The sequence below is a fragment of the Pristis pectinata genome, chromosome 4 (assembly GCF_009764475.1).
Source record: "Pristis pectinata isolate sPriPec2 chromosome 4, sPriPec2.1.pri, whole genome shotgun sequence".
Lineage (NCBI taxonomy): Eukaryota > Metazoa > Chordata > Chondrichthyes > Rhinopristiformes > Pristidae > Pristis > Pristis pectinata.
The window spans coordinates 39,953,773-39,975,114 of NC_067408.1; the positions used below are offsets into that span (position 1 = coordinate 39,953,773).

The following is a 21,342-nucleotide window of genomic DNA, read 5'->3' on the forward strand; positions in this document are numbered from 1 at the left end:
TATTTTTTTTAAAAAGCAGCTTTGCAGTATTTGAATTAGGAGTGCAAAGCTCAATATGATAATGCATGCATGTGCTTTTATCTGGACACCATAAATGTTTTATTCCCTGATGCTCATCATGGACATGTTGCATACAAAGATTTAATGACTTCCACAATTCATTAAAATAATCCAACAAGCTAATTATGTTAAAATTCCCAGTTGCATACAGAATGACAGAAGAGGTTCCTCGCAACCAGCATGTGCAACTGCTGCCGATCTCTACTATGGAGCTGGATTTAAAAGAAGCTCATTGATTCAGTATGCAATTGTTGTCATTAATTTAAATAAATGAAAAGGACGATGCCAATTTGATTAGAATTACCAGGGCCAATTTTTCTGTGTTTAGCACCTGATATACATTATTTTACCATATGAATTGACCGGAATAACAAGGTATGTAACACACCTTTTGTTCATGGGTGTATTGTATGCAGGCAAACGGTGGCAACTCATGATACCTAGGGAATATAATGTACTGTATCGTATTCTTGTGATCAAATTGTAACTGATGCTTCTGATTATCACTCTTTAAAAGTAGACGCTGGCGATATTGGAAGTAAATATGAAACAGTGAGAGATATTATCCATCTTGTGCCCCTTTTTCTCTGTGCCTTTTAGCATTTAGATTTTCATGATCTTCTGGACTGTTATTTCAATTTGTTTTCTGCTCCCAGCATCATGACTGGCCCTGATGGATTTCCAAATGGAAAATCCCTTAATTCAGGTTTTATAAAGTAAAGGAAGAAGATTATTGAGGGGATGGCAGCAGGGTCAGGTTACTTAAGTGATGGAAAATGCCCAAGTGAATAGAAGTGCACGTAGCTCATTTTGCCAATTAGTGCAAACCGAATCTCCAGCACTCAGGAAAAATTGTAAAAAGGCATTATTATTTATGCTGGCTGATAGTGCAGAAGCACCCTAAACAGCATGGTACTGTGTTAGAGGCATGCAAGTTTATCATCATCCAATAAAGCTGAATGGCAATATACACGTGCCAGACTTTAGGCCACCATTACTTGTTAATTGGCTACAAGTGTTTTGAAGGGTTCTGAAGAGAGCTAGGAGCAAGTTTGTATTATTTATTGCAAGCACACTTAAGTTGCATCTCACAACTGGTACATTGAGTGACAGCGCCAGTCAGCTGCAGCATGAAACCTAACCCCCACTGCCTTTCCCCCCAGACACAGCCAAAGAAGTATTAGGTTGGTTGTATGATATGCCACAAATGGAAGGCCTCCTCACAGCCAATCTACACCATTGCCGCATCCAGGTTAGCAGCTATCATTTGTTACTTACTCCTCTAAATACTAAAGAGGATCCAGCTGCTTCTCCAGAATATTCCACCAGGTTCACACCCAAGCCTTGAATTTCCATTCCTCTCATATTTGTTTGTGATTTCTCAATCTCGTGTTGCTTAATCTATATCCAAAAATAGCTGATGTTTCTGATATGTAGTTAAATGTTTTCAAATGGCATCTCACTTTTTTTTTAAAGCCTATTATGGAATTTCTCTTAACCATGCTATCCCTTTCAATGCTATTTGTATGCTGCTTACATATCCAAAAACAAGTGTACCTCTACACGGCCACCCATATCCTCAACCTGTGAACAATTATGTGTTGATCCACCAAGATTAGGGCTGCTTGGAACAATTTACCAGCTTTGTGAGATCAGCATCATTTCTTAACAACTTACAACTGACTCACACAAGCAGATGATAATTGTTGCCACCGGCTTTATGCTTGCGTGAGTTCGTAATTGTGGTTTGAATTGACCTTTTTGGACTGTAATTAGCTCTGGTGCTTTTTTAAAATGTTCAGTTCACGTTGACTGTTTACAAATAACTGGATCCTGTTTAGTATTTAGAGGAGTGAGCAGCAAATGATTGCAGCCAGTTGCCCATAGTGAGGTATGTAGTCTCTCTTAATTTCTTCATTTCAGCACATGAGCAAGAAATAATTATTACTTCACACTTCAGATGGAATTAGATGTTCTATCTGAGTTTACAGGCTGAATAATACTTTAAAATTAAATTGATGCAATTATTGGTCCTGTAATTTTTTTCACCTCTTTAACACAGGGAAAGATTGCATTTAATTAACAATGGAAGCTTCCACATTAACTTTTATGATAAAGCTATTTCACTACCTTGCTCATTAGGTGCAAGCCATGATAATATCATATTGTTTATTGCAGCAGTTATTTTATAAGTACCATTTGATTTCCATTTTAGTGAAACCATAGCAATGATGGTTTATTTCAATTTTCTTTTGTCTTTCTGGGCATCGATTTAATGCTTACTTAACCTTGGCTGAGAAAAGTAGAATTGCAACTGAAGAAGATTTCTTTTTCTCTGGCAAAAGATTTGGCTTATGACTAGAATGTTGAAGAGTTTGTCAAGCATATGGTGCAGTGTGTCTAGACAGAAGAACAGCAGACATATACGTATTGTTTTGAATGTTTAAATAAAAGGTAATTATTTCAGAATTAATTCAAGTTTTTATATCATTCAACATACTTTATATTCTACAAAACTGCAAATAGTTAATTTGCATTTGTTTCCAGTATTTCTTCCCCTGGCTGAAATGTCTTAAACCAGGGCTCGCAGATCGAGAATAAACAATAGGACTGTAATGAGGAACATAGAACAGTGCAGCACAGGAACAGGCCCGTCGACCCACAATTTCTGTCCTGACCATGATGCCAATTTAAACTAATCCCATCTGCCTGCACATGGTTTTTATCCCTTCATTTCCTGCCTGTTCATGTGCCTGCCTGAATACCGCTAAAACATTGCTATCGTATCTGCTTCTACCACCTCCTCTGGCAGCGGGTTCCAGGCATTCCACTCCTTGTATTTAAAAGAAACTTGCCCCTCAAATCTTTCCCCCTCTCACCATAAATCTCTGATATTTGATCTTTCCACCGTGGGGAAAAAGACTGTCTACTCTATCTTTGCCTCTCATAATTTTACAAACTCCTGTCAGGTCTCTTCTCAGCCTCCGATGCTCCAGAGAATATAATCCCCATTTGTTCAACCTCTCCTTAGAGCTAATACCCTCTAATCCAGGCAATATCCTTTTTTACACCCTCTCCAAAGCCTCCATATTCCTCCTGAAATGCAGCAGCCAGTACTGCACACAATACACCTAACCAAAGTTTTATGCAGCTGCAACATGACTTTGCAACTCTTATACTCAATCCCCTGACTGATAAAGACAAGTATGCCCTACACCGCCTTTACCTATCTGCTTGTGTGGCCACTTTCAGGGAGCTATGGATTTGCACTCCAAGACTCCTCTGAGCATCAATGCTCATGAGGGTCCTGCACTCTCCTCGTACATTTGACCTCCCAAAGTGCAACACCTCACACTTTTCCAGATTAAACTCCAGAGGAAAATCTGCTTTTTTTGCAGAATGGTGAATCTTTGGAATTCTCTATCCCAGGGGCTGTGGAGGCTCAGTCATTGAGTTCATTCAAAACAGAGAACAATAGGTTTCTGGATGTTATGGAAATCAGGTATATGGGGATAGTGCAGACAAATTGTGCTGAGGTAGGTCAGCCATAATTTTGATGAATGGTGAAGCAATTCAAAGGGCCAAATAGCCTACTTCTAATACTATTTCTTATGATCTTAATAATACAACAAAAGAAAGAAGGCAACAAAGCTATTGAGACTGTACTGGCAGTTCAAACCTGGAGAAACTTTGCATTTAATATTTGGAAAACACTAAAAAGGTGCCAGGAAATTGGGGGGGGGGGAGGAAGTGGGGGGAGAGTGGTGACTTCATTTCTTGACCACAACACTCATAGTCTTAATTGTGATTTTCTATGTGATGATTTTCTCAAGGCATCACCAAGTTTTGACTTGAACAACTAGCCCTCCATATTCAAGATTTTATTTTAAAGTCCAAGACAATGTTTGGACAATGGACAATATGCAAACGCTTTAAGACTGTATAAATTTATTGTATTCTTGTTATTCAGTTGAAGCAAAATATACAGTTTTCCCATTATACATGTGGAGGAGTTTCGAAAGAATTATTACCTTCATTTTGTGGGTGAAATTCCTTTGCTGACTATCATTTTGCTTCAATATTAGTTATTGTCAGATGCAAATATCTGGAGGATATAATTCTATTTGTGATATTGAGCAGTTTTGATTTATGTGCTTAAAACTTTGCAGTTCCCTTCGATTAATATTCAGTAGTTTGAATTCCCTGCCCATTTATCAGCTCTTTGTTACCGTTATAGTCATTGCTTCACCATTATAAAGGACTAGAAAAATACTTGATTGCTAGTGTAAACACAAGCAGCGATTTCAACCAGCAGTTGTACTCGCCTCTCCATGTTGAAATCAGTAGGCTGGATTGCATTGGAACGAGCCCTCTTGTTGCAGTCACCATTCACACTCGCCCCTGCAGTCACGCTCACCTTTTGCAATTGTGTAGCTTCTAGAGACCTTGAAGCCACTCTGCCACGGCCATTCCCTAAGGTGGAGTGTTCTGCCAACAATGAGTGTGCCCTTAGGCAGCGCACATTGAGATCCTGCCCATAGACCTCCCCGATGGCCTTCTGATAGCTCGTGTTTCAGGAAACCTTTACACTGTTCACAAATTTAGGAACAGTTGAAAATAACTAAAGTTTAAAAAATATGTAACTAATATAAAATCTTAAAATCACATAAAAATAATTAACTTGACTTAAATGAATTAAAATATTAGTATTTGAAATGAAGTCTAAGAAGAACAAATGCCTCTTTAAATGGAGGTTGTAACCCATTCAAATAAATAGGGCCAAATTAGATGTGACAGCTCTGATTGGGCATGCTTCAAAGCATATAGTACTTGCACAATGCAGTGAGCCGATGACCAGAATGCACAGATGCATGCATTGCATCTAGGTGGTGGTTCTCTATGGACCTGCCAACTTGTTGTCCGCATGATGCATGCAACTCAGTGAAACTCAGTATGCAAACACAAGTAAAATAGGTGACCAATACTCATAAATACATTTAATACCAGCAATGAAGAAGAAATTTCAGGGCCAAGTTTTACCAATTTAAAATGTATTTAGTGTTTGTGTTCATTTGAAACTGAATTATTTTTCCTTAGTATATAAAAAAATAAGAATTAGATTGTCAGTCCTGGCAAATTTTAATGTACTGAGTAATGACTCTGAATTGGGAAAACATTACAACTCATGACATCTGTGAAATTAAAGCAGCAGACTTTGAAGTTTGAATGGTTTGGAAAGGCTCTGAAATTGCGATGACAAGGAAATAATTGGAACAATCATGAAACCAAATAACACTGATTCCAATATGACAACTAAGAAAAACTACATACATTTTAAAGTGTTTCAATCTAACTCTAGCCATAAGTCAGTTAGGAACATCATCTGGGAGTTTCTAAATGCTGTAAAACATGTACCTTGTAATCGAAAATCAAAAACAACTGCAGATGTTGAAAAACTGCAATGAAAACTGAAAATTCTGGGTAACACTTAGCAAGTCAGGGAGCAACCAATAAGGTAATAATTTCTGGATTGCTACCTGAGCCACGTGCAAATTGGCACAAGGTCAATAAGATCAGAGAGTTAAATGTGTGGCTCAAAGATTGGTGTGGGAGAAGTGGGTTTGAATTCGTGGGACATTGGCATCAGTATTGGGGAAGGAGGGAGCTGTCCGATGGGAGGGGCTCCACCTGAACCATGCTGGGACCAGGGTCCTGGCGAATCGCACAACTAGGGCTGTGGATAGTGCTTTAAACTAAATAGTAGGGGGTGGGTTCAACAGATTGGAAAAGTATGGATAAAGTACAAGAGAAGGAGAGTACAGGAGAGGTTACCGAAGTCTCCAGAATAAAGAATACGACAGAAAGTTTGGAAATGGATAAGAATTTAACTTCAGGCAAGATGGAAACAAATCTGAGAAGAAGGGTGGTGAATACAGTGTTATATTTGAATGCACACAGTATACGAAATAATGTAGATGAGCTCAGAGCGCAGTTAGAAATTGGCAGGTGTGATGTTATGGGCATCACAGAGTCGTGTTTGAAAAAAGATCACAGCTGGGAGCTAAACATCCAAGGATACACATCCTATCAAAAAGACAGGCAGGTGGGCAGAGGGCGTGGGGTGGCTCTGTTGGTAAAAAATGAAATCAAATCCTTAGAATGAAATGACATAGGATCAGAAGATGTAGAATCCTTGTGGGTAGAGCTAAGAAACTGCAAGGCTAAAAAGACCCTGATGGGAATTATATACAGGCCTCCAAATAGTAGCCAGGATGTGGGGTACAAATTACAACAAGAGATAGAAAAGGCATGCAGAAAGAGCAATGTTACGGTGGTCGTGGGGGATTTCAATATGCAGGTAGATTGGGAAAATCAGGTTGGTACTGGATCCCAAGAGAAGGAAATTGTAGAATGCCTACGAGATGGCTTTTTAGAGCAGCTTGTGGTCAACCCCACTAGGGAAAAGGCAATTCTGGATTTGGTGTTGTGTAATGTAGCATATTTGATTAAGGACCTTAAGGTAAAGGAACCCTTAGGAGGTAGTGATCATAGTGTGATAGGATTCACCCTGCAGTTTGAGAGAGAGAAGCTAAAGTTGGATGTATCGGTATTACAGTTGAGTAACGGTAACTACAGAGGCATGAGAGAGGAGCTGGCCGTTGATTGAAAGGGGACCCTAGCGGGGATGATGGCAGAGCAGCAGTGGCAGGAGTTTCTAGGAGTAATTCAGAAGATGCAGGATCAGTTCATCCCAAAGAAGAAGAAGCATTCTAAAGGGGGCTGAGGCAACTGTGGCTGATAAGGGAAGTCAAAGCCAGCATGAAAGCAAAAGAGAGGGCAGACAATATTGCAAAATTAGTGCTGGAGGATTGGGAAGCTTTTAAAAACCAACAGAAGGCAACTAAAAAAGCAATAAGGGGAGAAAAGCTGAAATACAAAGATAAGCTAGCCAGTAATATAAAAGAGGATACCAAAAGTTTTTTCACATATATAAAAAGTAAAGGAGAGGCAAAAGTGGACATCAGACCACTGAAAAATGATGCTGGAGAGGTAGTAATGGAGAACAATGGCAGATGAACTGAATAAGTATTTTAAGTCAGTCTTCACTGAAATTCGAGAGAGTTAGGGGACAGAAGGTAGTGTAGTCGCAATTACTAAGGAAAAGGTGCTTGAGAAGCTGAAAGCTCTGAAGGTAGGTAAGTCACCTGGACCAGATGGACTACACACCAGGATTCTGAAAGAGGTAGCTGAAGAGATTGTGGAGTCATTGGTAGTGATCTTTCAAGAATCACAAGATTCAGGAATGGTTCTGGAGCACTGGAAAATCGCAAATGTCACTCCACTCTTTAAGAAGGGAGAGAGGCAAAAGACAGGAAATTATAGGCCAGTTAGCCTGACTTCAGTGGTTGGTGAGATGTTAGCGTCCATTATAAAGCTTAAGGTTTGAGGGTGCTTGGAATCACATGATAGATTAGGCCAAAGTCAGCATGGTTTCCTTAAGGGGAGATCTTGCCTGACAAATCTGTTGGAATTCTGTGAGGAAGCAACAGGCAGGATAAACAAAGGAGAGTCAGTGCATGTTGTTTACTTGGATTTTCAGAAGGCCTTTAATAATGTGCCACACATGAGGTTGCGAAACAAGATAGGAGCCCATGGTATTACAGGAAAGGTACTAGCATGAGTAGGTATTGGGGTCGGTGTTGGGTCTGCTACTTTTCATGTTGTATGCTAATGACCTGGATGACAGAATTGATGGCTTTGTGGCCAAGTTTGCGGATGATACAAAGATAGGTGGAGGGGTAGGTAGTGTTGAGGAAGCAGGGAGTCTGCAGAAGGACTTGGACAGGTTGGAAGAATGGACAAAGAAGTGGCAGATGGAATACAGCACATGGAAGTGTACAGTCATGCACTTTGGTAGAAGGAATAAAAGTATAGACTATTTTCTAAATGGGGAGCAAATTCAGAAATCAGAGGTGCAGGATTCCCTGTTTGTTAACTTACACACTGAGTCGGTAGTAAGGAAGGCAAATGCAATATTAGCATTCATTTTGAGAGAACTAGAATATAAAAGCAGGGATGTAATGCTGAGGCTTTATAAGGCGTTGGTTGGACCACATTTGGAGTATTGTGAGCAGTTTTGGGCCCCATATCTAAGGAAGGATGTGCTGGCATTGGAGAGGGTCAAGTGGAGGTTTACAAGAATGATCCCAGGAACAAAAGGGTTAACGTATGAGGAGCGTTTGATGGCTCTGGGCCTGTACTCACTGGAGTTTAGAAGGATGAGGGGGGATCTCTTTGAAACCTACCAAATATTGAAAGGTCTGGATAGAGTGGACATGGAGAGGATGTTTCCAGCAGTGGAGAGTCTAGGACTAGAGAGCACAGTCTCAGAATAGAAGGATGTCCCTTCAGAACAGGGATGAGGAGGAATTTCTTTGGCCAGAAAGTGGTGAATTTGTGGAATTCATTGCCACAGATGGCTGTGGAGGCCAAGGGTGTATTTAAAGTGGAGGTTGACAGGTTCTTGATTAGTAAGGGTGTCAAAGGTTAAGGGGAGAAGGCAGGAGAATGGGGTTGAGGGGGAAAAATAAATCAGCCATGATTGAATGGCGGAGCAGACTTGATGGGCTGAATGGCTTAATTCCGCTCCTTTGTCTTATGGTTTTATCTGTGAAAGAGAAATGAAGTTATTTTTTCAGGGAGAAAATTCTTCATCAGAACTGGGAAAGAGAGAAAACTGTTTAGTTTCAAGTTGCGAAGAGAGTGGGAGAGGGGGATTGCTATGCATATAAATTGTAGATATCATCCAGTCAGTGGATTAATGGGAGCTGTAGGAGAAAGAGAAAATGAACCAAGGCTAGGAAGTGGGGGCAGGTAGAGAGTGAGAATAAAAACAAAAGTACATAGAAGCTGCACAATCCAAGTTTGTGGGACATGCCTGACAGGATAGGCTCTGCTTTTGGAGAGAGAAAAGCTGAGCCAATATCACAAGTGGATAACACAGCAAATATAACCAATCCTAATGCTGAGGAAGCAAATTACTTGAAGCTGCCAAATCTGACACTGAGTCTGGAAGGCTGTAACATGCCCAGAAGGAAGATGAGCTGCTGTTCCTCAAGTTAATGTTGGGTGCAGGAGGTCACCGACAGAGAGTTCAGAGTGAAAGAGGGATGGAGAATTAAAATAGCAGCTAACAGGGAGCTCTGTCACCCCTTCAGACTGAACATGGGTTCTCTGCAAAAAAAAATCTGGTTTTGGTTTCTCCTGTGTACAGGAGACAGTGTTTGTGAATAGTGAATACAACACATTGGTTTGAAATCACTGCAAGTGAATCTCTTCTTCAGCTGGAAGTACTCCTTGGGCCCTTGGTAATTAAAAAGGAAGAGATAATAGGACAAGTGTTGCACCTCCTGCAGTTGGATGGATATAAGAAGTGCCATAAGAAGAGGAATGGTGGGAGGAAATACAGTCAAGGTATGGGATGGATGGCAATGAATATTTATCACTAGCCTGGCCCCTGAGATGGAGACAGATACAGAAAAAGAAGGGAAATGTCAGAGTTGGAATTTGTAACCATTGTGAGCTAGGTAAGTTTGCTCGATAAGTCCAAAAATATCATCATGACTTACCTATTTGGCTTTCTTCTCAGGCAACTTGAGTTTGGATCCAACTGGCACTAATTAAATTAAAGTTTGACACCTCGAAATTCATTCAGAAGCAGATACAATGGTATTTCACTATATAGCACATCTAGCTCCAATATTGAGGGATGAACACATTCCTGGACATCCATGCTGGATGTGCCATAACTCAGTGCATATTTTTAAAAGATCAAAGTTAAATGAATCTGAGGTATTTTCACTTGATTTCTGATGATTGCTGACTGAAAATATAAAACATGCTCACAATTCACCATCAAGAGCTCTCTCTTTCAAAGAAACATTTTTCAAGCTAGGTTATGAATTAAAAAGACACACAGCATATTGTATGTTATCCTAAAATTGCAGTTAAAACAACATTACTTGGACAAATAAGCAGAATAAATTTTATCATGCAGGTTATGTCTAAATTGGTTATGTTGAATGCTCACATCAAGATTTCGTTATTGTATTTGTTAGTGACAACTTCATCTGCGTCACAAATCAGTACTGTGCATTTATTTTAAATTGCTAACAAAGACTTCAAATTTAACACTGCAACTGTAAAAGTTTACCATGCCCAAGCTTAGTACTTCCTGAATGTTTGCATGTTACATTATAAATTTTAATTTCAATTCTTCCAAATAAATCATGACAGCTGATTTCATCAAATCATAAACAACCATCTTTACAAGATGGAGTCACTCATTTTTCACTGGTTTAAAATTCTATTAAATGCAACAAAATACCTGATTTTTTAATATTTATCCATTTTATTTTCTTACAAATGCATGTTACACACAAATGAACTTCTGGGTGTAACATGCATTTGTAAGAAAACAAAATGGATAAATATTAAAAAATCAGATAATTTGTTGCATTTAATAGAATTTTAAACCAGTAAAAAAATGAGCAGACTTGATTTATGAACTTGTTTCTAATAGTTTGAGAGGTGGTGATATAAAGCTTTTAACATTTTATGTTGTAATTGATAAATTATCTGTTCCCACACCTCAAATTCAAATCAATAAAAATTCAAAATAAATGCTTAAAAATAAGCATTTTATCTGTTGAAATTATTTAAAAAATGAAAAATCTAATTTTACTAAACTTCTAAATAAGCTCCAAGAGCGAGGAATGTTTGGGGGTAAGGTTGTTGCTCTGAATAAGAAAATATCAATTTCAGAAACTGTTTATCGCTCAATGACTTAATTTTTGTTAGTTTTTCTCATCAGATTTAAGATAGAATTCATTTCCATACAGATTATCTCACATTTTTTTCCAACCAATTCACCAGAGCGGTTTGTTTTCATAAAGAGCCATGTTGCCATCATTTGTAATCTATAGCCTTGACGCCATACTTGGACTGATTACAACCTCCAGTTCAGTGGGCTCTAAGCATTGGTCTCCTGGGACTCACCATAATGGCATTGTGTGACTTCAGTTTGGATATACTCTGTTACAAGAGATTTTGCTGATAAAATTGAATAACTTTTAGATGAACTGATTATTGCTCAGAAACTCTGTCATTGGCCTTAGAGAGTGGTTCCATTTATTGAGAGTAACTCCTTGACCTCTTATTTGATTGAACAGTTAATGATTACATCTGTAAAAAGTGAATCAAATAAATGGAGATAACTGCCAAAGGTGTAAAAGATGCTGCCTGTCTTCTAAAGAGGTTGCTGTATTGTCAAAGCTTTTATCAAATTTGAAATGTCTTGCAAGTGTGTGTGGGCTTGGTGCACATATGTGCAGGCATAGATATTTGATATGTGACTGATTTCACTAATGAATAAATTAACCCTGTTGGTAACGAGTATGGTGATGACTTACCGGTGTAGAATAGCAATTACAATATCATTGGAAATTAATAGCCTTCCCAGGTTAACATTTTATAGATCATTATCTGCCTTTAATAATGTAACAAAACATATGACAAGTGACTGAATTCATTGAGTACCATCTCACAGAAATTTACAGATTGGTCAGTGATTTATTAGTTCATGTAATATTACCCAATCGCTGCAGTGTTAAATTAAAAGTCTGTGCATTAATGTGTGGGCCACCATAAGTCTTTCTAATTGACATGCTGCTGTTAACAGTTTATTGAATATGCATAACCTCTGGAATAACTATTAAGAATTATCGCTATAGTGCTAAAACATAATGCAGTTATTGCCATAAACCTTAAACCATTCTCATTATATCAAGATGTGATCTTTAATCTAAATTAATTTAGAAGACTTGCATTGTAATTTGATGTATGCTACATAGAAGAGTAGCAACGAGTATACTGATGGTATTGAACTGAGAGAATAATGTAGACCCAAATTTGTAATAATATTATTATAGAAGTATGGTGAAAAGTTACTGGTGTGGAATGTAATAGCAATTTTACTCAACCTTGATGGCCTTTCTGGTTTGACATTTAATAGATCATTATCTGTCTTTAATATTGTAGCAAAACATGTGACAACTGACTGAATTCATTGAGTGCCACTGCACATAAATTTTCCAAATTAGTGAGTTATTTATTAGTTCATTTAATGATATCCAGTTGTTACATTGGTAAGTTTAAAATGTGTATGTTAACATGTGGGCTGTTGTAAATCGTTCTAAATGACAAGCTTCAGAAAGAATTGGTTGTGATTCATCAATGCCTGTGTATCACTTGTGAAAATGTTCCCATTTCCAGTCCACACTGCTGTCAGTCATCAGTTCTGACACCCAACAGCCGCGACATTGAGCTGTCAAAGAAGTGAAAGGGTTTTCACATAGCAGAATCCAAAAATCATTTTTAGTAAACTTCTGACCCTGATAAATAGATTGCATCATACACTATAGTTCATTAAAATTTGAAATAAACTTTTGTAATGTTTTCTGATATTAAAATTCCTTACATTTTGAAATATTAGTGTAAGGAACTTGCAAAATACATTCATAAACTTAGTTTTTTAGACCCAATTAGTTTGCGAGGCAATAATTGTGGCTGAGCATTCAATAAGAGCTCACCTAGACCTCATGTAACCTAAAGCTTTTAGGGTATACTACATTGAGACTAAGTTGGAAAAGCCTTAAATTCATATCAGTTCAAGAGATTGTGCTGGAGATGACTGAAAGCAGCACAGCTGGTGAAGACACATTGGATTACTGATAGCTGCTTTGGATTTACCCCATTAAGTTAAACAAATGCAAATTCCAAGAGTATGTGTTTGTTCATCTTCAAAGATCATATCCTTCTTCATTTTTTTAATCAAATTAGATAAGCAGTTTCTTTCCAGACTATAGCTGCTTCTTCTGGCAACCAAAATGCTTAGACATGTTTCTGAGGCATAGAAGAAGCTACATTACTTCCCAATTGTGCCCTGTCTCTATTGCTGCCATTGACAGCGTGAACTAACTAGAAGCAAGATAATTCTGCCTGTGGCATTATGGTGATACTCACAGTGAGACAGAGTGTCAGACTATTAAAAGAAGTTGGGTCTTTGAGGTGTGGAATAGACATACTATTACTATCAGTAACATCTCAGCCTTGTAAGAGCAGTTTGATTGATTCCTTGGAAATAAAATGACTTAGAAAGGGAGATATTTCCCATGTTATCACAGCATAAAGCATCATCCAAGTGGAATGCATGGAAGAAAATCAGGTATGGTAAGAAAATCAGCTACATCTGCAATAGGGACTTGAGCATAGTTTTCTTGAAATTAAGCAGCAAACTTTGTTATAATGTGTACTTTTTTTGCAGGCAGGAGGCAAGCATTACCACCCAACTTGTGCAAGGTGTGTCAGATGCCACCAGATGTTCACAGAGGGAGAAGAAATGTACCTAACAGGTATGTGAGACTTGTATGGAATATACACCGCAACACTTGGCCATTCGACCTGACCAACCTTTGTTGTTGTTTATGGTCCACTCAGACCTTGTACAACTCTTTCAGCATAAGTTCACTTCTTTTTCTCTTCTTCCTCACATGGTTATTAGGCTTCCTTTTGAATATATTTTATATTATTTGCGTCAACAATTCCCTACAAATTCACAACAGTCTCTTGGTAAAGGACTTTCTTCTGAATTCCCTAGAATATTTTATGACAAGTGTCTGCTAGAGTGTCATAGAAATATATATCTACAGTAGAAGAAACAGCTTTAGGAAACTTGCCACCAAGATCAGACAGAATGTAAGCATTTCAAATGATTACCTGAAGTTGGCGGGTGTTAACGTGTTGGAGTATGTAATATTCTGCCACTAATCACAATGGGCTGGATTCTGCTGACAGCAATTTTGCCTCTTAGCTGCCTCCGAGTAACCTAGCAAGCCACTCAGTTCAAGGCAGGGATAGCCAGCAAAATCCACATTCCATGAATGAATTTTTTTTACCAAAACGTGACAGATCGTTGAAAGAAATAAACAATTATTAACCATAGGATAAAGAATACACCCTTCCCAATTGTCCAATTCACAACTGATCTTTTCCATCTGGAAGAAAAGGGAAAGCCTCCCTGTCTTGTACCCTGCACTGCAGTTCCTCACAAAGATATTTGTTTTCTCTACTGTCTTCCACCTACTTCTCAAACGAGGCTCCACCTTCCAAGACCGATTGCAGGATCGGTGCAGTGCTGGGTCGAGGTGGTCTGATTGCCATGCCCCATGTTAAGTAACTAATTGATCTGGCCATGGCATGGCAATACAAAGGGAGTCACAAGTTTTAGTCCATTATCCAAAAATATAACTTTTAAGCCTTGATATCAATGCAAAGCTGTTCCTAAACCAAATCCTGTGGCAACCCACTCAGCATTTCTCTGAACTCTTAACATGTCTTCTAGTAAGTACTCACAATGTTCCCCATTGTACAATTTCTCATGTGTGATTTACTACCATAGTATTGGATTTGTTATGGCATTGGTAGGAAACAGTAGTAATTGCTTACTGAGCAGCATAGATGATAAATAACTTTAGTGGTCAGCACTTATTGTCCCTTAATGGCATTTTATCACTTGAAAAATTCAAAGTAGTTTCTGAATCGGCTCTTCCTCTGTGCATGATTCTAACCTGGGGAGTTATGTTAAAGGAAAGAATATGCCCAGACTTCCTCCTCCTCTTCGGGTTTGTGTCAACACTGCATGTCCTGGTACCTTGGGGGCCTGCTATAAACTGCAAAGTTAAAATTAAGCATTAGAGGAAGTCTGAGCTCACAGCTCTTGTTGCCACGTGCTCCCCACTAATTACTCTTGGATGATACTTGCAGAGGAACATTGCCCTTTATGTATCACTCATAAATCTGGGATGTGTAATATACACTTCCCTCTCCAAAATTAAAGTTAACCTGACAACCTTCTCCCTCACCTTCCCACACATTTTTAGTCAAACTTATTATGCATTTCTCAACCTCACTTCTCATTGTCATCTACACTTTCTGACTTGGTGTTTTCTAGAAATGTAACTCTTAAGCCTTGATATAAGTGTGAAGCCATGCCCTATTGCACAATTTCTCATTTGTGATTTAATATGTTAGTATTATTGGATTTGTTATGGCATCCAAAGGAAATAATTGCTTATTGAGTGATAATCAATATATCCATCCATTCCATAGCCAGCCATGCTAATTTTATTTTCATTCCCCTCTTTCGTATATGCCTCTTGACATTTGGTTATATGAAAGTACAGAATCATAACACTGAATTAAAAAATTGAATAGCATATATCAATCAAAATGTAATATTTCACTTTGCAGTGAGGAAAAAAAGTCTTCCCAATTTGATATCAATCTTAATCATTGAACATTGGCTGAATTATCATCCCTTCTTCCTTGCCCTCTCATGTTAAATGAAAGAATGCACTGTATGATGATGTGTTGCAGATCTTTTAGCACAACATCCAGAAGGAGTACACAATTTTTATTTATATAATGTATATTTTTATGACATTCCAAAAAATGGAATAACATACCAAATAACAGTTATTGTAGTATAAGTTGTAGTATTGCAGTATACAATACTACAATCGTAGTTATTATAGTATATCTTGTTTTACAAATTGCCAAATTCAATTTACAGTCATTTTGCTGGTTTTGCTTCCAGTTGAGGTAGCACGCTTGCCTCTGAGGTAGAAAATTGTGCATTTAATTCCCCATTGCAGAGATATAAGCACAAAATTCTAGGTCTGCAATCTGGTGTGCCATCAGAGGTGTCATCTTTTGGGTGGCTAGTTCAGCTGAAGTCTCACCTGCTTTATAAAAGATCAAATGGTATGTTTTGAAGTAGAAGAATTATATCCCATGCTCTGGTCAATATTTATTCCTCAATCAACACAACTGTTATGTGGTCATAAACATATTATTTACTCTGGGAATTTGCAGTGCACAGTTGGCTGCCACATTACTGACATTCCCATGATGAGTACACTTAAGATACCCTTGACTGCCTGTGAAGCACTTCGGTCATAAGAGATGCTACATAATTTTCCATTTAATCAAGCTGACTGATTTTTTTTTAATTAGCGTGGAATATCAGCATTTTCTCCTAAACCATAAACATCAAGTTGACTCTTTGCTGCAGCTTCTTCTTGTTGTGAGGTGGAAAATCTCCACAGCCAACAGGCAGTTCAGGCTGGAACTGGGCTTTAGGGGTAGAAGAAAAATGTGATAAAGAATCAGCAGACTATTTCTGGCGGTCCCAGAGCAGTCTGTCAGTGTTAGGGGAAAGTAGGATAGGCACACCCTGCACATCCTTCTCCCTTCCATATTTGAACCTTGCAATAAACAAGTGTCGAGATACTAGGTGTCCAATAGAAAACTCAGCTGAAAGTTGATTTCAGTGCACAAGTTAGTACATTAAGTTCCCGCTGGAATAATTTTGGGGGCCGTTATCTAACAAGTTACTGCAATGAACATTGTGCAAACTTTTTTCGGATTTGTTAATTGCCTCCAGATCATAACTCCTTGCCATAGTGGAACATTTAGTATGAGGGTGACAGCAGCAGCATTTAATTACCTCTCGTATTTCAGTTCAAGTGGAAGAGATGAGCAATATTTTTGCTCTCTGGTGTTAACGAGGCAGATTTACTGCCAGCCCCAGGAAATTTAACCACAGGGCCCTTATTAGAATACTTTTTCTGAATGGAATTCCAGAGCCTGATCACCAAATGCAGTTTTATCACATTTTATTTGGATTGTTAGAATTCTTAGAAAAGGTGCACTGAAAATCCAGATAAGAAAGATATAAGTAATTGAACACTGAACCACTGGTTATTTTCTTCACCATTTAGATAAATGGAGAGAATGATGACATGCCCTTTATAGAAAAAAGGTTTTATTTCATTGTTTCAATACCCAAATGAGTAAGTCAGAAATGGCTCTGGTTCTGTTGAAACATGGAAAATGTTCCTAAATAAGAGTAACTGGTCAAAGTTAAATAACGTAAGTTGCAATGTTACATGGATTTTGAAATCTTGCTGGAATCCTTCCATACATTGGGGGGTTAGAGTGAAATTTCACTGTAAACCAGCCTGTGGCTGTTCCTTCCCTTCAGGGAATTGTATGAATTGCTGAGCTTGACAATGATGACTGTTCATATTCTTTGTTTCCTTACCTTGTATATGAAAAATGACCCCTCACTGGAATATTTTTATACCTGTCACTTGAAAGTGCTGAAAACCTTAACCTGTGATATAACATAATTCTATTTTTATATTGTTCTTAAAGTCATTCTTATCTTAAAGTTTGCTTTGATTTCAAAATATATTTGATAAGATGATAGAATTCATTAACGTAGACTTCAATTGCAAGTTGTTGTAAAGACTCTTTGCTTTTTGCTAATTCTATTTCCTCCTAACATTTCCATACCATATTTGATGCCCCTTTAATCTTCTGCTAAGTATTCCCACAGTTCATCTCAATGATATCTATCGAATTTGCATCAAGAGCAGGTTCAGGTGATGTGGTCCATTGTTGGATCTGGATCTCTGCATTACTAGGCAAAGCAGTGTTTTAGTTGTCACATATTCATTATGCAGCTTCATCACCTATTGAGATTCCATTCAGATCCTGTTTAGAACTCCACCATGTCCTTTCAAAGCTGATGAGATTTTGGGAATCTTATTGTTGGGTATTAAATGAGTTCCATGACAGCATTTTCCTTGTTCATCATCACTGCTGAAATGGAAAAGATGAGGAGAGGGACAACAGAAAGTTTTCTTGAAAGTATACAGAAAGTTAGGGTGTCCAGACGTTCCAATGGATGTATACATACAGATTATTGATACAGCCTCTCTGTGTCTTACATCATCTCAACAGATATGTAGGCAGTAATGGACAAGGGTAGTTGCTCACAACTGACCCTGTTAAATGGCCTAATTAAACCAAATTGGCATCTGGTCATCAAGAAAGGACCTGCTGGCCAATTGAGCAACTTTCCCTTGTTTCTCACAGTTTTTTCCTTCTGATGTGCTTGCTGAGCTTTCAGGACATTTGTTCTTCTTATACTGACAACTTGGTGAGAATTTTGCTTTAGAATTTAGTCCCTTTCACAGTTATTATCCAAGTCAAAGAGAACTAATTTGGTAAGGTTGCTTGTCCTGCATGGATCAGTAAAGTACTTTTTATGAATCTCATCCCTGTCCATTTGTGCCTGACATACTGCTGGATGTTCCATGGTAATGCTGAAGAAGGCATGCAAATTATTGGGAAGCCAGAAGTCATTGTCTTTGATACACACCAGAACCTTAATCTCTTTCTCTAGGCAGACCTTGTGGCTGAACCAAATCACCCTTAGTCTTTTAACTGACCACATATCTGCTCAATCTGTAAGCAATGTGCTTCCATATCTATAACATCATCTGTCTTTGCCTCTATTTCAGATCAGTTTCCCAACATTTCATCCATGTCTTTGATATTATCACACTTAAGAAGTCTAATGGCTTCAACTTCAACCTCACATCTTCTACCCTCCATAAATTTGAACTCATCAAAACTTTAGCATGCAGATCCTAATTCACACCAAGTCCTGTCCTCTACTCAGCACCATGCAAACTGACCAACCTCAGCCATTGGTTCAGCAATGCTTCCATTTTAAAATTCTCATCATTCATTCTTTAAAGATCCCTCTATGGCTCTGCTCCTCCTCTCTTTCTTTGTAACTGCTACCTCCAGCCTTATGTTCTGTTAACATTTCTTCTTTAATTCATAACTCTAATTTTAATCACTGCAAAATTGCTGTCAGCTGCCTGAGCCTTATTTTTGAAATTCCTTCCTTCAGCCTGTTTTCCCCCTTTACCATTACCTTGGAATCTACCTATTTACCAAATTACTTGGGTACTCATTCTTACATTTCTTTGCAAGTCTAGGTATTTGATAATTGCTACAAATGCTATGCTATGCTTAACATGCTTCATTAATGCAAATTGTTGACATATAATTTACCAGAGGCTTTGAATGAAGCTCCATAGCAGAAGATCACATTGGTGGAGCTGTAATAACACTTGTTTATGATCTGCCTCAACCAGGGAGAAATTTATTAAAGAAATTTATTAGCAAGATGAACATACATTATGGTGTGAATTTTTAACTGGAAATATCAAATCTAAATCTTTTTACATTCCTCTATATTTTATATATTTACATATCTTGCATTTGTTAAAGTAATTTCCATTTTATTTATGAATATTTCTTCCTTGGTTTTGCAGTTTCTATAACCTGTTCATACTTGCACCAACCAGTTTCCCACAGACATACAGATTCAGAATGTGGTTTCATAAGTTAGCTGCGGGGCACAAACTTTGTTAAAGCATGTCCAGAAATTGCAAATGTTTCTTGCACACGTGATCATTTGGAACTTCGAAAACATTTTGTGCTGCGTAAACCAACTCCTGGTGAATTATATTACAATCAGTTTCTGTGAAAATTGCACTGCAAGACCTATGAATTTAAAAAAGTAATAAGGAACTTGTGACTTTGTTGGAACAACATTATACCAGCGAAATCTTTAATAATTTTGAAAACAAATAAACCCCATTCCATTTCATTTAAGCGTATGTTAGAAAATGACCTCAATCCAGTTTGCATATGTGCAGATCATCCCTCCACAATACCAAGTGCAGATTCTGCGCCAGGGCCAACAATACAGGAATGTCCCACATGGTCATGAGAGACTATGCTAATGTGAGCCCCATCTTAATTCTTGTTGTTCAGGCTGAACTGAAACCTGCAAAATGAATCTGTGGAGTATTCAACTGATGGGAAAGGCACCATTCATTTTGGTTTACTGCCTCATCATAAAGTGACAAAACTGTATAATTTGCAGTTGCATTGGCACATATTAGGCTTGATTTGTTTCCTTTTCTGTTTCAGGCTGTGAAGTATGGCATCCCCTCTGTAAACAGTCTGCTAGAATGGAAAAGAAGCTACGGGTAGGTATAGCATACCCACAAAAATGAATGCTTATTTTGCTGACAACCTGAATGTCATAACTTGTAATTTCCCTGACATGGATATATATAGACAAGTTGATATACAGGGACAAAGAATATATAATACTAGTTCAGAATTGACCAACCAATAATTTCTAAAATGACATCTGCAAGACAGAAACATTTTCTTGATGAACCTATGCTTTGTATGTGAAATGTTAATTCAGCTTGGGGAATGAAGAACTTTACAGCTGGGTCCTAATATAATCAAAGACAGCTATAGTTAAAGTATGATTTGTTGATGATTTCTCTTCCCTGCCAAGTAAAAGTAAGTCCTCTTGTATCACTTGTCTGAACTGATGAGTACTTTAATCTTCTGTAGACACAGCAGCCAGACATGTTGAGGAAGCCCATCTGCACAATTTTCACAACACTGGTAACTGCCAGATATTTCAGGGAATCAAACACATCCTTATGACAACACAATTGAAATCGACAAGTACTTGATACATAGAACATAGAAAATTACAGCTCAGTACAGGCCCTTCAGTCCACGATGTTGTGCCGACATTTTATCCTGCTCTAAGATCTATCTAACCCTTCCCTCCCACATAGCCCTCCATTTTTCTATCATTCATGTGCCTATCTAAGAGTCTCTTAAATGTCCCTAATGTATCTGCCCCCACAACCTCTGCAGGCAGTGCGTTCCACGCACCCACCACTCTCTATGTAAAAAACGTATCTCTGACATCCCCCTTATACCTTCCTTCAGTCACCTTAAAATTATGCCCCCTCTTGTTAGCCATTTTCATCCTGGGAAAAAGTCTCTGACTGTCCACTTGATCAATGCCTCTTATCATCTTGTACACCTCTATCAAGTTATCTCTCATCCTCCTTCTCTCCAAAGAGAAAAGCCCTAGCTCACTTAACCTATCCTCATAAGATATGATCTCCAATCCAGGCAACATCCTGGTAAATCTCCTCTGCACCCTCTCTAAAGCTTCCACATCCTTCCTATAATGATGCGACCAGAGCTGAACACAACACTCGAAATGTGGTCTAACTAGAGTTCTTTAGAGCTGCAACACTAACTCGCAGCTCTTGAACTCTATACCCCAACTAATGAAGGCCAACGCACCGTACGGCTTCTTAACAACCCTATCGACCTGCACAGCAACCTTGAGGGATCTATGGACGTGGACCCCAAGATCCCTCTGTTCCTCCATACTGCTAAGAGTCCTGC

The 21,342-nt window shown here is 38.2% G+C and overlaps 1 protein-coding gene across 6 annotated transcripts in view; it reads left to right on the forward strand.

The window, feature by feature from the left end:
* The window catches only part of ablim3 (actin binding LIM protein family, member 3), a 211,988-nt gene that overhangs the window by 142,001 nt on the left and 48,645 nt on the right, over nt 1-21,342 (forward strand). For all 6 annotated transcript variants that reach the window (XM_052013535.1, XM_052013537.1, XM_052013538.1 and 3 more), the window contains exons 7-8: nt 13,445-13,532; nt 20,041-20,099. In XM_052013535.1, the coding sequence (XP_051869495.1) occupies nt 13,445-13,532; nt 20,041-20,099 (147 nt within the window). The remainder of the gene's footprint in view (nt 1-13,444; nt 13,533-20,040; nt 20,100-21,342) is intronic.